Below are 15,576 nucleotides of genomic sequence, written 5' to 3'. Positions count from 1 at the left end.
GTGTCAGGGCAGGGTCAGGTTGGATTTCAGGAAAAGGTTCTTCCCCCAGAGGGTGGTGGGCACTGACCAGGCTCCCCAGGGCAGTGGGCACAGCCCCAAGGCTGCCAGAGCTGCAGGAGTGTTTGGATAATGCTCTGAGGGACAGGGTGGGATTGTTGGGGTGTCTGTGCAGGGCCAGGGGTTGGATTTTGGTGGTCTTCCTGGACTCCTTCCCACTGAGGATGTTCCATGATTCTAAATGAATAAAAAGAAGCTGTGCACTTGTTAGTTGGGGTTTGTCTCTCCAAGCACTTGGCCTGATAGTTCCCATAAAACATCCTTCAGTAGACAGATAGTCAAGGCTGAATCTTCTGAAGAACTTTCCTAACCTGTAGGGAACAGAAGTCACCTTAAGAGGAAAAGTATTTTTCCTTCTACTTCAGTGTATTTGAACATGTGGTCTCCTTGGGAAGGGTGTTTGAGCCCTGTCTCTAAACACTTGGTATGTAGGTTACAGTAACAGGATTTTTTTAAAATGGGCTTTTGAGGAGGACCTGAGTCTTAGCCTGGTGGTACCAAGTTCTGCAGCTGCCACAGAAAGACACCAAGGGCTGTAGTACCCAGTCCCCTGTGCTCTGGGGTGGAGGGGAGGCTTTGGGATGCTGGGCCAGCTTTCTGGTGGCACAGTGAGGTTTGTCCCTCTCCAAGGAAGTGGCATTAGTGACTCTGGGTGCCTCTTCATTTCTGCTTCAAATTGTCCTGTCAACAGCCAGAAATGGGAACGTCGCCCCCTCCAAGGAAGGCTTATCTTGGGGATGGGTTGCTGGTGGTGTCTTGGTCATTCTGGTTGCATTTCCAGACTTGGAGCAGGAAAGTCTGGCTTTGGATCCAGATCTTCATAACTGTTTTTCAGAGGATTGTCATTGCCCTTTCCCGTGCAGTTGTGTGAAAGACTGCACAGCTCTAACATGTTCCTGCTTTGTCATGTATAATTTTTCTTAATCACTTCTGGGTCGCTGCATTTATTATGGAGAGGTTCAGAAAAACCTGTGTGAGAAATACTATTTCATAAAGAAAGAAAACTAAAGGTAGTTGAACATAAGTGACTGAACACACATTGTGTTACTCAGACACCACCTTCTTTTCTATGAAATCGTAAAACCAGGGACTGCAACAATCCTGTTTCCCTTGTGCTGACAAGTGTCAGGATGGAAAGCAAGCCCTGCTGTGTCCTGGCTGCCACCAGGACTGTCTTCAAGTACTTTTTTATGGTATCAAAATTGCAACCTCAGTCAAGTTCTTCTGGCACTCCTCAAATGACGTGTACATTCTTACTGACACAAAGGATCTCAAATGCAACACAGATTCCTAATACCAGAATTCGCTGATATGAAACTTCTGAAGTGTTTGTGCTCAATTCCAACCCCCTGAGCTGCCCTGGACACACAGGTGGGCAGTGGTGCTGCCTCTAAAGGCATGTCAGGTGTGACTCAACCAGACCTGGTCTGTGTCTTCTGAAAGGTAATCCAGGTATGTGAGAGTAGCAACAAGCAGCAACAGCAGCAGAAATCCACAGGACCATGGACATGTTTGGTTGAAAGGATGCTCTGCAGTGTGGGCTTTGCCTTAGGTTGGTTGTGGGTATTGCAGCTCCTTGGAGTTCTCATCCATCTCCTCTTCAGGGGAGGGTGATTATTTAGTTTGTTGCCAGGTGATGGCAGTAACAGATAAACTCTTACAATATTTTTTTATCCAGTAATGTCATGAAATCCCAGAATGGTTTGGGTTGGAAAAGACCTTAAAGCTTGTCCCATTCCACCCCTGCCATGGACAGGGACACCTCCCACCAGCCCAGGTTGCTCCCAGCCCTGTCCAACCTGACCTTGAACACTTCCAGGGATGGGGCAGCCACAGCTTCTCTGGGCACCCTGTGCCAGGGCCTGCCCACCCTCACAGGGAAGAATTCCTTCCTAATATCCCATCTCACCCTGCCCTCTGGCAGTGGAAGCCATTCCCTGTGTCCTGTCACTCCAGGCCCTTTGAAATAGTCTCTCTCCATCTTTCCTGTTGGCTCCTTCAGGCACTGGAAGGCCACAGTCAGGTCACCCTGAAGCTGCTTCCAGATCATCTGAGTATCTTCTGTTTGTCCATCCCTTTCTCCCTTAGCAGTTGTTCATTTCACATCTCACATGTTCGTCATCTTTACATTTCAGGAGTTGCCCAGAACTGTAAGCAATGTGAGAGCAGCACATTCCTGTGCCAGCCTGGCTGCCCTGCCCCTCCCACAGCCTTTCCTCGGACCATGGCTGGAATCAGGACAGAGCTGTGGTTTGCTTTGTGCTCCTTGCAGTTTCCCTCACCCAAGGAGTTCAGTGTGATTGGTGGCTAATAAATAGTGCCAATTGGGCAAAATTCTCCCCTCGGGTATGAGAACAGCACCTTGTTCAGCACCAATCCTGCTGTCCAGCCTTCACCAGGGATCCCTGTGTCCTCCACTGGGCAGAATGGATTAGTTTGTCGTCTCAATATCTGAGGATTCATGTTTTTAAACTGACTCTTCAAAGTGACACTGCAATGATTGTATTTTATGGAAAAACCTTGAGAACTGTTTGAAACATCAGCAGTGTTTTGACGGCCATGTGCCAAGGACAGCTGTTCTTTGGCTGTACAGACAGACAGGAGATGAGCTTTGCCTCATCCCTGTGCTCAGTCTCCCGCAATCTTACAGAGCAGGAGCAGAGGTTTGACACCTGAAGAGTGACAGACTTGTGTGTTGGCAGCAGGTCGTGTGCTCCTGCCTGGCCTGGAACACAGCCATGGCTGGGCTGTTCTAATTCTAACAAAGGGGAGTTCAGGTCATCTGGAAAGGTTGGTTTGATGTGTGTGCTCTCCTTTCACATGAAGGGCCAGGACAGCATCCTGGGATCTCTGGAAGAGCTGGAAGCGAAGACTTGGTGCACTTGTCACTCTGCCACGTTTTGCAGAAACACTGGTGGCATCAGGGTGTTCTCCTCACTTCTCAGTAATTTCTGAGTCTGCTGAAATTATCTGTAACTCTTTGGTGTTTATTCCTGGTTTCTTCTAAATTATTCCAAATTTTGCAGTCGTTATGTTTTCTATTTAATTAGTAACCATGAAACACAGTAGCCTGATGGAACTGATTGATCAAGTCTGACAGTTCTTAGCACTGTAGTCTCTTTATTACTCAATGACCTGACTAAATATTCCTGTGTGAGGTGAATGTTAATAGACCTTTAGCTACGTGTGCAGGACAGTGAGTGCACTGACAGCCCCCTGGAGAGGGAGGGGAAGGTGAGCTCAGGTCAGGTGCTGTATAGTGGCTGTTGAAAGAAAAATGGTGTGGTGAAATGGGAGCCTGAAACACCTTTTGTGCAGTGACCTCAGTGTAGTGCTCTGCTCACACAGGATTTGCAGTCCCAGGGGTTAATTGCTGTGTCCTCTGCACTGTTTGCTCTGGAAACTGCAGTGCTTTAGGTAGGAAATCCTTGCTCTTTGCAGTGTGATGTGCTCCGTGGTGGGAAAATATAGCGAGGTCTAAACTACTGTGAGTGCAGTGTTGGAGACAGAGAGCCTTGCTGTGCCTGCCGTGTGTCCTGGGGGCCAAGGAGGCCAGTGGTGCCCTGGGGGCATCAGGGAGAGCACTGGCAGCAGGGCAGGGAGGGGATCCTGCCCCTGTGCCCAGCCCTGGCAGGCACATCTGCAGGGCTGTGCCCAGCTCTGGCTCCTCACACAGCAGGGCCAGGGAGCTCCTGCAGCGGGGCCAGCGCAGACTGGGCAGATGCTGAAGGGCCTGGAGCAGCTCTGGCAGCAGCAAAGGCTGAGGGAGCTGGGGCTGGGCAGCCTCCAGAGCAGCCCCTGAGAGGGACCTCCCCATGGCTGGCAGTGCCTGCAGGGAGGGGGCAGAGCACGGCCCAGACTCTGCTCGGGGGGCCCAGCAATGGCACAAGAGGAACGGGCAGGAACTGATGGCCAGGGAGTTGCAGCTGGACAGGAGGAAGAACTTCTTTGCTGTGCAGTGACTGAGCTCTGAGCAGAGCCCAGAGAGGGTGTGGGGTCTCCTCCCTGGGGATATTCCAGAGCTGTCTGGACACAATCCTGTGCCATGTGCTCTGGGATGGCCCTGCTGGAGCAGGATGTGGGACCAGATGCCCCACTGTGGGCCCTTCCAGCCTGGACCATTCTGGGATTCTGTGATAGGTTGTTCTTGTGTTTTTGAACAGAACTCTTTGGCACTGAGGTCTAAAATAACTGTTGGGTGTGTTCTGTTAGAATATGGTGTGTGCCCTGTTCTCACCTGGAACCTTCACAAGCAGCAATGGTTACTCATCAGACCTGTTTGTTTATTTTAACAGTCGTGTTCTCCACTTCCATAATGAATTAAGGCTGCATGAGGTTAAACTGACTCTTGAAAGTGATCTTGAAGCAATTATATTTTCTTCAAAAACCTTGAGAACTGTTTCATATCACATTGCATCACAGTGAGATGAACACATCCCAAGTAGGCAGCATTTAAAATCTCAGCCCTGTTACTGACCAGCAGGGCTGGCAGGTGGTGGGCTGGCTGACTACTTTTCCAGTGGATTGAAAATGCCCTGATATTTTCCTCAAACTGCTGATGTAGGAGATGTGGCAGCCTAAAGCTGCTCTGAGACATGGTGGTGTTAAGAAAGAATTTGCTGGTTTGGAAGTGGTGATTTGAGACCCACCAGTTATTTGGACATTGTTACATTTCACTTATTTGAATCTGTTGTTATGACTGGTGCTGAAAAATCCGTATAAACCCAGTTTACATTGTAGGAGCTTTCACTGTCCTTTTAAGCCTTTTATAGTTCTCTAAATTTTGTAGAAGAAATGAATAAATGAATAAAATTGCAGGTATTGGCTTTTTCTTTTCTGCTGCTGTTCATTTTTACAAAGACCATACCATGCAGTGGAGGACTGTGAGCACACTTAGTTAATTCTTGTAAAGATTAACAGTAGCTCCTTTGATTTTCCAGGACTATGTGAAGCCTAAAGTTAGGCTGTCATGAGATAAAGTGGAAAATTGAAAAACTTGTCATCTCCTGGTTTGAAAGGTTTTTTTCATGTTTGGCCAACTGGCGTGTGTTATTCATGAAAATGAAGTTATTCAGGGGAGTTTGGGGAAAGCAAAATTGAAGGTCCTTTGAAATAAGTAACAGGCTTAGGAGTGACTTTTTGTGGGACTGATGACAGTGTGGTTGGAACATGAACAAGAAAAGTTTGGTTGCTGTTTACATTTATTGCAGTATGTCATTGAAGTGGTTTCTGTGTGTGTACCTGTTACTCAGCTGCAGGCCCGTTTTTAAGGCAGGCACCCTCAGCAGGAGACACGGGCTGGGCAGAGACAAACACATGCAGTGTTCACCTGGTCGGTGTCCTCAGGGGTCTGTGCTGGCAGCAACCTGCAGTAATCCTGTTGATTGTTGTGGTTTTTCCTCTCCCAGCTCCAGCCCAGTCTCAGTGCTCCTGGAGAGGTGTTAACTGGGAGTTATTGCAGCACATTGCCCTGTGCAGTCCCGTCTCAGTGGGCCAGACCCCAACACTGATGTGTTTGGGGGCTGTGAAGTGGGAATCCAACCCTGCCCTGGTACAGGAGGGTCACAGCTCCTGGGAGCTTTCTGGGGAATGTCTGTGTGTCCCCAGACCCCTGAGAGTGGGCTTGGAGCAGCCTGGGCTGGTGGGAGGTGTCCCTGCCCGTGGCAGGGGCTGGAATGGGATGGGCTTTGAGGTCCCTTCCAGCCCAAACCATTCTGGGGGTCTGTGGTAGCTGCTGGTTGGTGACCCCCACCCTGATGCTGCTGGTGAAATGACAGTGTTGGAGTTCCCAGGTGGATCTTCCTGGGCTGAGTGCTGTCCAAAGGCTCTTCCTTGGCGTCAGGTCTTTACCTGGGAGTTCTCTCAGGGTTCCCTGCTGAGCTCCCTGATCAGCAGTGCCCAAACTCACAGCTCTGTGCCCTGAGGGTGGGAGAGCAGCAGCTGCAGAAAAGATGCCAAGGTAATATCCGTTCATGTGGCTGCTTAACATACACTGGAAAATCAGTGGGAGGCTAAACTGTTTATTTTGGGCTAGAATTTAGGATGCTGAAGCTGAACCGTTGCCCTTCATGGTTTGAGAGTTGCTCTACTCCTGCTTGATCCTGAGGGTTCTTAGCTGGTTCTCATGCTAGAACCAGTTGCATCCATTGGCTCCCAAATAAATCCTCAGTGGAATGTTCAGTCTGAGTTGCTCATCTTGAAGTTGTTAAAAGTTGCTGCTGGTGATTGTTTTTATCTCTCACTGAGGAGAAGCCTCAACCCCCCCACTTTCTGGTGTGAGTAATTCAGGAATAATTTCACTAAGTGTGGATCTAGGGACAGGGATCCCTGAACTGGGATAAGTGCCTTGGGTGTCAGAGCAGAGCACTCACTGGTTCCCCTCCCCACACTGGGCTGCAGGGCACGGTGTCTCTGGCACATGCTCTGCCAGCTGAGTCCTGAGGAAAATTCAGGAGTGCATTTGGCACCAGCAGATTCTGGAAAGGCCTTAAATAGAAAAGATGCCCCTGTGTTTGGTGCAAGAAAGTCTCTGCAAGAAAGTCACTTTCACTGCTCTGTCTGTATTTGTTCCTGTGCAGTCCTGTGTCATGCCAAGCTGAATTACCTGTTGTTACATGTGAGGGAATGGCAAAAGAATTACGAGTTTAATGTTTTACTGCAACTGCTTAGTCAGGTGTGTGCTTGGAGATGACCATCTTTTTGGATTGTGTGCTCAAAAGGTCCAGGATTCTGTGTCCAGAGGTAGCAAAATGCTCTCAGCTGCTTGCAGCCACTGAATTTTGGGTTCACAGAACCACATAGAATGGTTTGGGTTGGAAGGGACCTTAAAGCTCATCTCATTCCACCCTCTGCCATGGGCAGGGACACCTCCCACCAGCCCAGGTTGCTCCAAGCCCTGTCCAGCCTGGCCTTGGACACTTCCAGGGATGGGGCAGCCACAGCTTCTCTGCTCAACCTGTGCCAGGGCCTGCCCACCCTCACAGGGAGGAATTCCTTCTTCTGATACCCAATCTAAACCTATTCTGTTCCAGTGTGAACCCATTCCCCCTTGTCCTTCTACAGTTCCTGGTGCAGAGTCCCTCTCCAACTTCCTTGAAGGCCCCTTCAGACACTGGAAGGGGCTCTGGGGTCTCCACAGCCCCTGCTCCTCTCCAGGCTGGGCAGCCCCAGCTCTCCCAGCCTGTCTCCAGAGGGGAGCTGCTCCAGTCACCTCAGCAGCCTCATGGCCTCCTCTGGACTTGCTCCACCAGTTCCATGTCCTGCTTTTGCTGGGGATGCCAGGGCTGTGCACAGCACTGCAGGTGGGGTCTCAGGACAGCAGAGTGGAGGGTCAGAGTCCCCTCACTGGCCCTGCTGCCCTTGGGATGCCTTGTGCTCATCCTCCCTCCGGGCCAAAGGGACAGTCCAACAGGCAGAGCGGGGCAGGGAAGGTGTGGAACTGGAGATACTGTGGTGTGTGCTTGCATTTGTCACTGGTGCTGGCACATGTGACAGTGTCATTCCCATGTCCCTGCAGTGCCTCAGAGCTCTGCTTTGTTAGGATTCAAACATTTTCAGGCTGGCAAACCAAAGGCAAGTTTGCAGGTGCTGCTAAATAAGGATGGAATTTGTCCAGAGACCTTGAGCTGGTGCAGAAACAAGAAAAGAAACTGCAGAAACTCCACGGAGTAACATCAAAAGAGCTCTTTTATAAAGTTAAAATAAGTTGCATTAAGACTGTTTAGATCTAGCAATTTTTAGGAAATATGTATTACTTGATAATGAGCTATAGCTGTGTGATGTTACATAGTTTGCATGCTGTGTATAGGTTTTAACATGGTGTGTAACTGTGTGAAAAAGTAGCTCTGAATATGGTCCGTCCTGAAACTTGAGTATTCTTGTGCAAGAAGTTTAAATGTTGTTAATGTAAACATAGTTGTCCCTTTTCCCTTCTTCTTCCGCTCTTCTCTTCTCTCCACAACTGCCTAATGACTGTAACCCATGACGAAGAGGACCAAGAAATAAAACACCAAAAAACGCAGTAAAACCTCATAAAATGAGATGCAGTCAGGTGATTCATTTAATGACAGGGGTTGAAGCCCCTGAAAAGCCCCTAAAAGGCTCAGTGGAGAACTGTGTCTGGAGATCAGGCGTTGTGACACTGGATTTCTCAGGAGGTTTGCAAAGCTTGCTGAACTGTTCTCTGTGCAGTGCCTGAGTGGATGCCTCCATTCCTTTGCAGAGCAAGGCCTAGATCACATAGCAGAGAACATCCTCTCCTACCTGGATGCCAGATCTCTCTGTGCAGCAGAGCTGGTGTGCAAGGAGTGGCAGAGGGTCATCTCCGAGGGGATGCTGTGGAAGAAGCTCATTGAGAGGATGGTACGCACAGACCCGCTGTGGAAGGGGCTCTCAGAGAGGAGGGGTTGGTAAGTACCTTCACAGCTACATTCACCCTCCCAAATTCCCTCATAATGAGCTCTGCCAAAAAGGAGCTCTGTGGTGGGTGGGTATTGCTGAGCTCCTGATCTCTGTTGGGGACTGGGGGTGGCTGTGGCCAAGCTCCCCTTTCTGCTCTGCTTTGTCCTTTTGTGCTCCTGTGTCTGTCACCACTTGCTTCAGTCTTTCTGCAGATTTGGAATGGCTGTTTTGCAGGGAGAACTAAAAATTCCATCAGCTCCCAACAACTGGTGACAGCACATTTGCAGGGAGTTTTCTCAAATCATAGAATGGATTGTGTTGGAAAAGACATCCGAGATCATCAAGTCCAACCCTTGGTCCAACTCCAGTCCCTTTACCAGATCATGGCACTCAGTGCCACGGCCAAGCTCAGTTTAAAAACCTCCAGGGATGGGGAATCCACCCCCTCTGTGTGCAGCCCATTCCAATCCCTGAGCACTCTCTCTGCAAAGAATTTTTTCCTGATCTTCAATTTCCCCTGGCAGAGCTTGAGCCCATCATGCCCCCTTGTCCTATTGCTGAGTGCCTGGGAGAAGAGACCAACCCCCACCTGGCCAGAACTTCCCTTCAGGCAGTTCCAGACAGTGCTGAGGTCACCTCTGAGCCTCCTCTTCTCCAGGCTGAACACCCCCAGCTCCCTCAGCCTTTCCCCACAGCACTTGTGCTCCAGTCCCTTCTCCAGCCTCGTTGCTCTTCTCTGGCCCCGCTCCAGCCCCTCAATCTCTTTCCTCAACTGAGGGGCCCAGAACTGAACACAACACTCAAGGTGTGGCCTCCCCAAGGCAGAGTCCAGGGGAAGGGTCACTGCCCTGGGCCTGCTGGCCACGCTAGTTTGGATACAGGATGAAGTATTTCCAGTTCAACTTTTTTGCCTGCTGTGTAAAACAGGAGCTTGGGCTGCAGAATCCTCTCAAAGAGAAACCTTTTCTGTTTGTGGCAGTGGAGTTTTTCTGTGCTTTCCAAGTAGCTGGAGATGTTCTGCTTCAGAAACCTGTTTGCCTGTGCTCTCTAGTGGTGTGCCTGAGCAAAGCAAGGCGTGTTGTACACGGCAGGGGGATGACACCCTGCTGCCTGGAAACCCTTTGGAGCAGTGAATCTTGAGTGGAAAACCACAGGGAAAATACCTGCTATCTTTTCAGTCTTGTACATTTTAAATACTTGTCAAATTGCAAAGTCACAAGAGTTGTAACAGCAGTACTAAAAATTCTTCCAGGTATCCTGTGAGAATATGTCCTGAGGGTTTGTTCTGGGCAGGCTTTGCATTCCTTTAAATTTTGGATCCTTGGTGGAACATTGAAACTGTGTTTGTGTTTCTTTCTAGGGATCAGTACCTGTTTAAAAACAGACCAACAGATGGGCCCCCCAATTCGTTTTACAGGTCCTTATACCCAAAGATAATCCAGGATATAGAGGTAGGTGTTCATGGATCGTGTCTGCAGGAGGAATAGTGGTGCCTGTGCTGGGGTCTCACAGGGCCTGCACGTTGGAGCAGTGGGTCTGTGTCACCACTGCCCTCAGCAGCTCCTGCCAGAGCATGTGCATTGGCTGTAAGTGTTAGCACCAGCCTTTTTGCTTTTAAAGACTTTTGGAACTCTTTTGCAACTATGGATTTTATTAAAACAGGTGGGTTTGGACATGCTATTGCAAGACAGTTCCATGTTTGCTGAGTGTTCAGTATATTGGTCACACTGTCCCAGAAAGTGATCTGAGGGTTAATGCCTTAAACACCAGTCATTGGAAATATAACTTAATACATGTAAAGCAGTGACTGATTTTGCAAATCCAGCTTTGGGCACCATATGGGATTCTTCCTCTCTCCCGTGGTTTAATGGGAACAATAAACAGTCCTGTGATGATAAACCCACAGGTGCATCAATGGTAAAGAAACTTCAGGTAGAAAATTCTGCTTATCTTGTTTCAGGATTTACAGAGTTGGACTTGCTTGGTCTTTTTAAAGGATTTCTGATAAATCAGGATCATCCCAGTGTTCTGCCAGCAGGCAGCAAATGTGTCTTGCTCTGTAACTCTGGAGTTACTCCACAGACTGCCAGGGATTTATTTCAGGATGTGAAATTATTGGGCTGAAATTCATTAGTGGGGGAACACGTGTTTTGGTGTTGAAGACAGATGTGAACTCATGGAATCACTCTGCAATGGCAAATGTCAGTTTGTGTTGCTTGGCACTCAGGAAACAAAATTATTCAGAACTCTTAACCTGGCTGCAAAATGGATCTGCTGGAAGGCAAATGTGCTTCTCAAATATCTTTTTATAAACTTTGCTACATAATTTATTAACATTTAAAGATAAAGAGCTAAACATGAAATGCAGCTGAGACAAGTTATGGCCAAACTTGATTATTTACCTATGAGCTGAATGATATACACTTTATTATTTGATATCTTCTCCCTGTAAGGAATGAGAGATACTGCAACCATAAGAACCCCTTGGGGTTAAGAACTCTTTCTGTGATGTGTTCTCACTTTCTGCACTGGTTCTGGCCTGGTTCTGTAAAGAAAATGGCCAAAAAGCAGCATGAAAACCTTTGCACAGAACACTGAATGAATTCAGCATTAGTGTAACTCACACTTTTAATGTTACTCTCCTGAAACTCATTTGTACAAGTGGAATATTTGTATAGGAGTTGTTACTGTTGGAGATGGGAGGATTTCTTGAAGGTGTCAAGAGACAGAGTTGTGTTCTCTGCAGGGCAGAGTGAACTGGGAACTGCTGCCATAGATTCTGCCCATGCCAAACTGCCTGGTGATTCAGCTGCTTCTGCATGTGGTTCCTGTAGTTTCTGTCTAATGCTGCCATCCTTAGGGATGTTAAATGTTCCTGGGGCATGCTGAGAACTCCTGTGTGTCTCAGGTGGAGAGAGGCAGGAGTAGAGAAGCAGAATCAGGACTGCTCAGGGAAAATCTGTAGTTCTGTGCTTTGTGTCTATAAACCTGTGTAAAAACTTCAGTTGTTAGTGGTTCTTGATCAATTGGGGTAGAATTTCAGGTGTTGGCAGTAACCTGGACCCCATCCATGGCCTGGGAACACTTGGGAAGGGAATTGGCAGGCCCCTGTCAGCTCTGGGCTCCTTCTCTGGACTCATCTGAGCACAAGAAAGTGAAGCCTCTCCTTGCCTGAATGCAGGAAATAAATCACAGAATCCCAGAATATGCTGAGCTGGAAGGGACCTGCAAGGAACATCCAGTCCAACTCCTGGCCCTGCACAGGCCCATCCCCAAGAGTCACCCCCTGTGCCCCAGAGCATCATCCAAACACTCCTGGAGCTCTGGCAGCCTTGGGGCTGTGCCCACTGCCCTGGGGAGCCTGGTCAGTGCCCACCACCCTCTGGGGGAAGAGCCTTTTCCTGAGATCCAACCTGACCCTGCCCTGACACAGCTCCAGCCATTCCCTGGGTGCTGTCCCTGCCCTGACACAGCTCCAGCCATTCCCTGGGTGCTGTCCCTGGTCCCCACAGAGCAGAGCTCAGTGCCTGCCCCTCCTCTGCCCCTCCTGAGGGAGTTGTACCTGCAGTGAGGTCTCCCCTCAGTCTCCTCTTCTCCAGCTGAACACACCAAGTGCCCTCAGTGTCCTCACACGCTGCCCCTCCAGGCCCTTCCCCATCTTCATTTCCCTCCTTTGGCCATTCTCCAATGGCTTCAGAACTCCCCTATCTTATCTCCAGTCTCCTAGATTGGAGAAGTCTCTGTTTGAAAACCGGTGGCCACTTCCAGAGTCACCAGAGCTCCATTTCCACAGGGAATGTGATTCCCATTCCTGGATCTTGAGCGTGGCAGAGCTGGAGGGGAGGCAGGTGACAGGGGCATTGTGCCACAGCAGATTTTTCCCTGCTTACATATTTCCTTCAAGCCCTCTGAAATATTGCTGTTTGCCACGTTTCCAACCTGCAGTGAGTTTTTCTGCCAACAGTTGAGGGGCCAATAATTTGTCCACTTCCAAAGGTCTATTATAATTTTTCAAATAAATCACCCTTTAAAGTACTTTTCACAAATTGCCTCCCTGAAGGGCTGTCAAAAGAAGCTTTTAGCACTGTTTAAAAATGTAGAGGGTGAGCACCATAATGACGAAATTTGGCTTAAAGTTTAGGAGCAGTTCTTAACTTTTTCCTCCTCTCATTGTTTTTAAGCCCAAAGCTGTGCTCTCCCAAAGTTTCATACTTTTCCCATTCCTTCATATTTCACAGCCATGTGCAGAAGCTCTTAAATAAGGCTTTCATCTTAACTGTGGGGAAGAATTATGTGTCTCTGAATACCAAAATGTTTTTTCTTCAAATATGTGCCTGGACCTTTAGTAAGATCTTCCTTTTTCTGTCAAAGGGTTGGAGTTTGGGGAGCAAGTGATGAGCCAAAGGCTGTATTGGCATTTACAGAGTTACATACTTGTTGTTAAAAGACATTTGTCTTGTGTCCAAAGGACTTGATTTTTTAATACAGTAAAATATATTTGATGTAGCAGGGAAGTCTTGTAATTTGGTGTTTTACCTGTGGAGCACAAGGATTAACCAAATTCTGCTGAGTTGTTTCTGATGGTGAGGGCTATGAGTTCCCTGCAGTGGGGCTGGAAGGGTGTGGGCAGAGAGAAACTCAAAGGAGAAGGTGCTCTTTGACTGTCAGAATGTGAAAAATAATCTCAAATCTGAATTAACAGTTGGAAGGAAAAGTGAGGAATGAGAAATGGCAAACTGGAGTTCTTTCCCTTGGGCTCTGTTTGCATTTTGGGTCAAAAGGTCATGGAGCCACAAAGTGGTGCTGTCTCCAAGGTAATACAGGCAGTGAGTGAGTCCCTTGCCTCTGAACATTCAGTGGTGCCAGTATCTGTTTATTTAATGCCAAACATTGTAGGAACATCATGTCACTTCTGAAAGCATCAGATTGAAAAATAAGAAGACATTTAGAGATCTGAAAGCAAATTCTTGGAAAGAGGTGGTAACTCTCCACCTCCACTGTGAGGCCAAATATTCAATTAGGTTTCATTTCACAAGAGGTGGCCCAGTCATTCTGAACATCTCCAAGTCACATGGTGAGTTGCCAAAGTTCTTTAGGAGCTTTTTTAAGGAAAAACCTGATTTGAGGGTTGTGCTAGCAGATGACCTTGGTTTGTGAGGCCTTGTTTCTGGAGAGCACCTGGTTGGTGCAGAGTGCCCTGTTCCCACGGGGCTGTGTCCATCCAGTGGTGCCAGGCTGGGGAGTTCAGTGCTGCTGATTGCAGAACCCCAAGTCCTTGGAATTTTTCCATATTATTTGTGAGGCTTGGCCAACTATTCTGTTTTCCCCTCAGGATTAGCACAAGTATCTTTCTGGTGATGAGTTGAGAAGAATTATCTCATAAATGTTCCCCTTCTCTTTAGGCACGGGGTGAGTGTCCTCACCTCGCTTCCATGGAGACTTAGGTCCACCTAGTCAGGACAAGAATTCAAATGTGATTTTTCTGAAGACTTCAGGAAAATGTGGTACCAGATCATCAGATAAACACCATGTGTTCTTCTGAATTCTGAAAAAGTTCAGATTTTAGAACTGGAATTGGAATGTTAAAGCCTTGGGACACTTTGAAAAGGGAAAGAAATCAGGTCCCACCCTAAGTCCCAGCCAGCACAAGGAGATGGTTGTTTATGAAAATTGCAGGGTATAATTTCTGAGGGAAGTGGGTTTGTTTAGTATTGCTCTAATTATGAGGCTGCAGAAGGTTTGTGTGCATGTGTGGGGAGAATCTGGTCAGCATTACATGCCTAGAAATTTTTTCAGCCAGACTTTGAATTCTCTACTTCACAGGCACTTTCCAAAAGGCATTTCTTAAAACTGAAGCTGGCCAAGGAAAGGAGAGGCTTTGGAGCAGCAGGGGCAAAGTTCTTGTGGTGCCTGGCACAGATTTCTGCTCCCCCTCTGAACAGGGCAAATCCCTTTCAGCTGCCCCAGCACGGGGTGGGTCCCTGGCTTGGCTCTCCTGGGGCACTTTGCCCACATCACACCTGCTTTGTCCCACATGTGAGAGGCTGGAGAGCAGCTCCAGGGGAAGGACCTGGGGGTGCTGGTCAGTGGCCAGTCGGCCACATATGAACCAGCAGTGCCCTGGGACCAGGAGGGACATCCCTGCCCTGGGGACATCAGGCCCAACATGGCTGGGAGAGGGAGAGGATTGTCCTGCTCTGCTCTGCACTGGGGCAGCCTCACCTGCAATGGGGGGGCAGTTTGGGGGGGACACAGTGTAAGGAAGATCTGAAGCTGTTGGAGAATGTCCAAAGGAGGGACATGAGGATGGGGAAGGGCCTGCAGGGACCATGCAAGGAGCAGCTGAGGGCACTTGGTGTGTTCTGCTGGAGAAGAGGAGACTGAGGTGAGACCTCACCAGGGTCTGCAGCTCCTCCTGGGGGCAGCTCCAATCTCTGCTCTGTGTGACCAGGGAAAGCACCCAGGGAATGGCTGGAGCTGTGTCAGGGCAGGGTCAGGTTGGATCTCAGGAAAAGGTCCTTCTCCCAGAGGGTGGTGGGCACTGACCAGGCTCCCCAGGGCAGTGGGCACAGCCCCAAGGCTGCCAGAGCTCCAGGAGTGTTTGGATGATGCTCTGAGGAACAGGGTGGGATTGTTGGGGTGTCTGTGCAGGGCCAAGGATTGGATTTGATGATCCTTGTCATTCCCTTCCCACTCAGGATATTCCATGATTCTAGCAACTTGGTATTTTTATGATGTTGCGAGTGAACTAATGGAACCTAAAAGGTGCAATAATTGTGTTTTTTCAGTGGCATTACTTTTGTCAGGTGTTGTGTATAGTCAGTCACGTCTCTGAAGTGCCTCAGAGAATTGCTCTCTCTTTTCATTTCTGTTGGCTTGTACTTTTAAGATTTCCTCTGCAGATCTGGCACTTACACCAGTCCTTCTGCCTCCATCGCTTTGTGTTACCAGGAGTCCATTCAGAGTCAGTGCATGTCACTGTTGCACCTCCAATGTTAAAGCTTGACATTTCAATCTCAAGTGTGCTAGTTGATGGAAATTGGTGGAAATGAGGACCCTTTAGCAGAAAACCATCTAGACCCATCAGTGTTACTGTGATCATGGCACTGCACAGATGAA

General features: G+C 48.5%; 1 protein-coding gene across 4 annotated transcripts in view; it reads left to right on the top strand.

The window, feature by feature from the left end:
- The window catches only part of FBXW11 (F-box and WD repeat domain containing 11), a 90,960-nt gene that overhangs the window by 58,292 nt on the left and 17,092 nt on the right, over nt 1–15,576 (top strand). For all 4 annotated transcript variants that reach the window (XM_071569889.1, XM_071569888.1, XM_071569890.1 and 1 more), the window contains 2 exons: nt 8,279–8,465; nt 9,818–9,908. In XM_071569889.1, coding sequence (XP_071425990.1) covers nt 8,279–8,465; nt 9,818–9,908 — 278 coding nt within the window. The remainder of the gene's footprint in view (nt 1–8,278; nt 8,466–9,817; nt 9,909–15,576) is intronic.

Source organism: Pithys albifrons, chromosome 15 (assembly GCF_047495875.1).
Source record: "Pithys albifrons albifrons isolate INPA30051 chromosome 15, PitAlb_v1, whole genome shotgun sequence".
Classification (NCBI taxonomy): Eukaryota; Metazoa; Chordata; class Aves; order Passeriformes; family Thamnophilidae; genus Pithys; species Pithys albifrons.
This window is presented reverse-complemented; position numbering and strand designations above follow the sequence as displayed.